Source organism: Cebus imitator, unplaced genomic scaffold (genome assembly GCF_001604975.1).
Source record: "Cebus imitator isolate Cc_AM_T3 unplaced genomic scaffold, Cebus_imitator-1.0 Scaffold756, whole genome shotgun sequence".
Lineage (NCBI taxonomy): Eukaryota > Metazoa > Chordata > Mammalia > Primates > Cebidae > Cebus > Cebus imitator.
In genome coordinates this window covers 364905-369440 of record NW_016108071.1, presented here as the reverse complement: position 1 = coordinate 369440, position 4536 = coordinate 364905, and the positions used below count along the sequence as shown (strand labels likewise).

The 4536-nt window shown below is 33.8% G+C and overlaps 1 protein-coding gene across 1 annotated transcript in view; it reads right to left on the bottom strand.

Moving 5' to 3' along the window:
• Positions 1-4536, bottom strand: part of BRWD3 (bromodomain and WD repeat domain containing 3) — a 128875-nt gene that overhangs the window by 43472 nt on the left and 80867 nt on the right. Inside the window, exon 18 of the mRNA XM_017519568.2 lies at positions 2017-2184. Within this exon, the coding sequence (XP_017375057.1) occupies positions 2017-2184 (168 nt within the window). The remainder of the gene's footprint in view (positions 1-2016; positions 2185-4536) is intronic.

The following is a 4536-nucleotide window of genomic DNA, read 5'->3' as shown; positions in this document are numbered from 1 at the left end:
TCACTCTGTTGCCAGGTGCCAGGCTGGAGTGCAGTGGCACGATCTCAGCTCACTGTAACCTCTGCCTCCAGGGTTCAAGCAATTCTCCTGCCTCAGCCTCCCAAGTAGCTGGGACTACAAGCGCGCGCCACCACACCCAGCTAATTTTTGTATTTTTTAGTAGAGATAGGGTTTCACCATGCTGGCCAGGATGGTCTCAGTCACCTGACCTCGTGAACCGCCCGACTCGGCCTCCCAAAGTGCTGGGATTACAGACGTGAGCCACCATGCCCAGCCTATGGTTCTTCTAATTTTTCTCAAAGTAGTTTCACATCTGACATCTACCAAATGCTCACTGAATATAAAAAATGTATTCAACATGATTTGCAAATTCACAAATGTTTATTAGTACTAGTTCAGGAAGCAGCTTTTTGATCTAAATTCTATCTTTGTTCGCTCCATTACAATGTTTCTGGATAAAGCATCAATAAAACTCAAAAATGTTAAGATTCAAAGTGTAAGTAAATATTTTTTTAACATCAAAATTTCATTTATAACATTGATGAGCAAAGAAAAAAGAAAACAAAGTAACGGAATTTTTATTTTTCTTTTTAATAGTCCGGAAAGGTTCATGTTAGTTTATTTTTCTTTTATTTACAAATAAAACACAAATGGAAACTGAAACATCCAACTGTTAAACATCAGAAAAATTTCAAAACAAATGAGTATTACAAATAGAAGTCAGTAGGATCTCTTGATTAATATAATTTCTAATCTATCCACAAAAACCTAGTATTAAAGGTACAACAGAATACTGATTTCGTTAACGGATGTTTAAATCAGGGCTCTGAGAAAGTTTTACGTCTCAGGAATAAAGGGCCTATATATAGATGATTATCAGCCCATTTGTCATCTTGTTCCAGGTTCGGAAAAGCTTGTCTGAGTTAGGTGTTCAAGTGACCCAAATGACCTACTTTAATTTTAACTTTACGAGACATTGAAGAAATCAGGAAATGAGTAAAATGCCCTGTGAATCACCACAAATTTAAATCACCTTATTCATTTCCATGGAATCTAAAATGCAATGCTATAGAAATAAATGACTCTAGTTACAAATATATAAAAAGAAACAAATCTGAAAAAAAAATCTCGTAAGATGACTACATTTAAAAATAAAACTAATAGCTCTTGATACAAACTAAGACTTATATAAAACTCAGATGCCCTGGCATGTTTAATGTAAAGGAGGAGATACAGGCTGGGTGCGGTGGCTCACGCTTCTAATCCCAGTACTTCGGGAGGCCAAGGCAGGCGTATCACCTGAGGTCAGGAGTTCGAGACCAGCCTGGCCAACATGGTGAAACCCTGTCTCTAAAAAAATAAAAATAAATAAAAAGAAAATATTAAAAATAAATAAAGTTTTTTTTTTAAAAAGGAGGAGATACAATAGGATATAATATTCATTTTAAGATAGAGTAATTAAATATACAATAACTTATACTGGTATTAAAATCAAACTGTTATAAAAGCCAATTCAGAAGCTGCATCTGTATTCCCTAAGAGGGCTTCTTGTCTTCAGAGGACTTCTTATTTTCCAGCATTTTTTTTTTTAATTCAAGAGAAGAGCATGGCATTCTGCTCTCCTCTCTACAAAAGAGGAATTGGTAGTAATTTCTAAACTTAAACTAGTTTTAATTTTGAAAACTGTATAGGTTGGTTTCACCTACAAAAGGGCTAGATTTACTGTAGTGCCCCTCTTCTTAAAACAAATGCAAATCTGTAATCTTTATTACAGATAAATTACCGAGTAAAAAAAATACAGTGTATTAAACTACATCACCTGTATTTCTCAGGAGACCTTAAGTCATTTTATCCACAAATGACGAGATTATAAGACTTCAATGTATCTGATATCACAGTTGTAAATTAATAAAAATGTTATTTATAAACATAAAATATTTTCCACGTAATTATTTGGTAAAAGTAATATAATTACAGTACATACACTACCCCCTTTACAAGTATAAATATACTTACCACCATTAACAGAGTATGCTCTATTAACTGGAAAATGTGGAACATCTCCTTCATTAATTAGTCTCAGGTCTTGTTCTCTCTGTAGCTCCCTGATTATTCCATCAAGAATGCTCTCATCTTGCTCATTGGTTTGCTGCCCAATTACCTGTTCTACCACCTCACCATCACCTTAATGAGACCAGATACAAAGCCACAAAATTACTTACATATTAATATACCTTAAACACAGTAAAACAACCTCTCAATTTCTACACAAATGATTAAGAACAGGATTAAACTGGAAATAAAGTATATAACAAATGAAACATATTATTAAACACTTGAAATATTTTTGAGGTACTAGCTTATGTGTCTGACTTAACCAATGTTCCCAAACTAGACATTATTATGAAGACCTTTTCATCTATAAAAATACAATTATGTGCTGCATAATGGCATCTTTGACAAAGATAAACCACATATACAACGGTAGGCTCATAAGATCATAATGAAGCTGAAAAATTCTTATTTCCTAGTGACATCATAGCCATCATAGTGCAATAGTCCTCACATGTTTGTGGTGATGTTGGGATAAACAAACCTACTTCACTGTCAGTTATATAAAAGCATAGCACATACAATTATGCATAGTACATAATACTTGGCAATAAATAACTATATTACTGTTTTATGTATGCACTATACTATACTTCGTATCATTCTGAAATGTACTCCTTCTAATTATTAAAAAAAAAAAATTGCACTGTAAAACAGCCTCAAGAAGGTCCTCCAGGAGGTAGTCTAGAAAAAGGCATTGTTATAAGGGATGAAAGCTCCATGTGTTATCGTCCCTGAAGGCCTTTCAGTGGGACAAGCAAGATGTGGAGGTAGAAGACAGAGATATTGATGATCCTGACTCTGTGTAGACCTAGGGTAATGTGTTTGTTCCTTAACTTTTAATTAAAAAGTTTAAAATGTAAAACAATAAAAAAATTTTAAATAGAAAAAGCTTATAGAATAAGGATATAAAAATATTTTTATACAGTTGTAAAACATATTTGTGTTTTAAGCTAAGTATTATTACAAGAGAGTCAAAGGCAAAAAAAAAAAAAAAAAAAAAACTAAAAAGTGTTTCAAGTAAGCTGAGGTTAATTTGTTACTGAAGAAAGAAAAATATTGTTTATATACATTTAGCATAGCCTAAGTGCACAGTGTTGATAAAGTGTACAGTAGTGTGCATTAATGTTCTAGGCCTTCACATTCAACCACTCACTCACTGAATCACCCACAGCAATTTCCAGTCCTGTAAGCTCCATTCCATGATAAGTGCTTTATACATGTATACCATTCTTTATCTTTTATACCATATTTTTACTGTACCTTTTCTGTCTTGATATGCTCAGCTATAAAAATATGTACTAATGTATTATGATTGTCTATGGTACTCAGTACAGTTACAGGCTGTACAAGTTTGTTACCTAAGAGCAACTAGCTATGCCATATAAGAGTTCTGGGTAAGGTTTAAACAAGTTCAACCACAGATACCTAAAATGCTTTACATCCCTCTTTTGTGAAACTTTCCTTTCTGAAAGAAGTCAAAATGATGATCTTTCAAATACTGTCTTTTGATAATATTTTAGGGTTTTAATGAATACAAAATTATTTTTTATATACACTGAAACTTAATTATTATTTCTGAATGAAAATGTTAAATCTTTTTCTTTCTTAAGTATATCATAGTCCTGGTTTTCATCTTGTCCTCTAGTCAGATTACAGAGTAACCAAGTTATCAGATCTTACAAGAAATATAGTCTGATAAATTAAACTTTCTTATTCATGTTTTCAAGTTTATCTCCCAATTAATTAATAGTCATACCTTTTCTCCTTGGCTAATACATAGGACATCATCACAGCAATTACTGGCACATGTATAATATCATTTATCTACTCTACAACCTTTATGAGCAAGAACATAAAAAGATATGCTATATTTCATTCTATAAGGATCAGCTAAAACCTTAATTCCCTAAGCAAGGGTGAAATTCTACTTGCAAATCAGTAACTTACTAGCTTGTACCTGAAGACAACCTACAAGTACCAAAGTAAGATATGAAGGCATTTTATGTGGGGGTACAGGGCAGTATAAATAATGTTAATATGCGAACCAGAAGAGAACAAGTTGCTTTGATAGAAAATAGATTATGCCAATGTTTTATTCTACTATCTTCCCATCATGTATCACATTCATATCTGCTTTTCCAGTATCTCCCAAGACTGAGTGCTATTTAAATACTCACATTCTCTTACCCACCCAATAACTCTTTGCAGTTCAAACATGACAGCTAAATAGCTACCTCCAGTTTGGCGGGGGTGGGGGTGTGGATGGTTTTTATTGAGACAGAGTCTCACTCTGTCGCCCGGTCTGAAGTTCAGTGACATGATCTCAGCTCACCGCAACCTCTGCCTGCCAGGTTTAAGTGGTTCTTGTGCCTCAGCCACCTAAGTAGCTGGGATTACAGGTGTGTACCACCATGCCCAGCT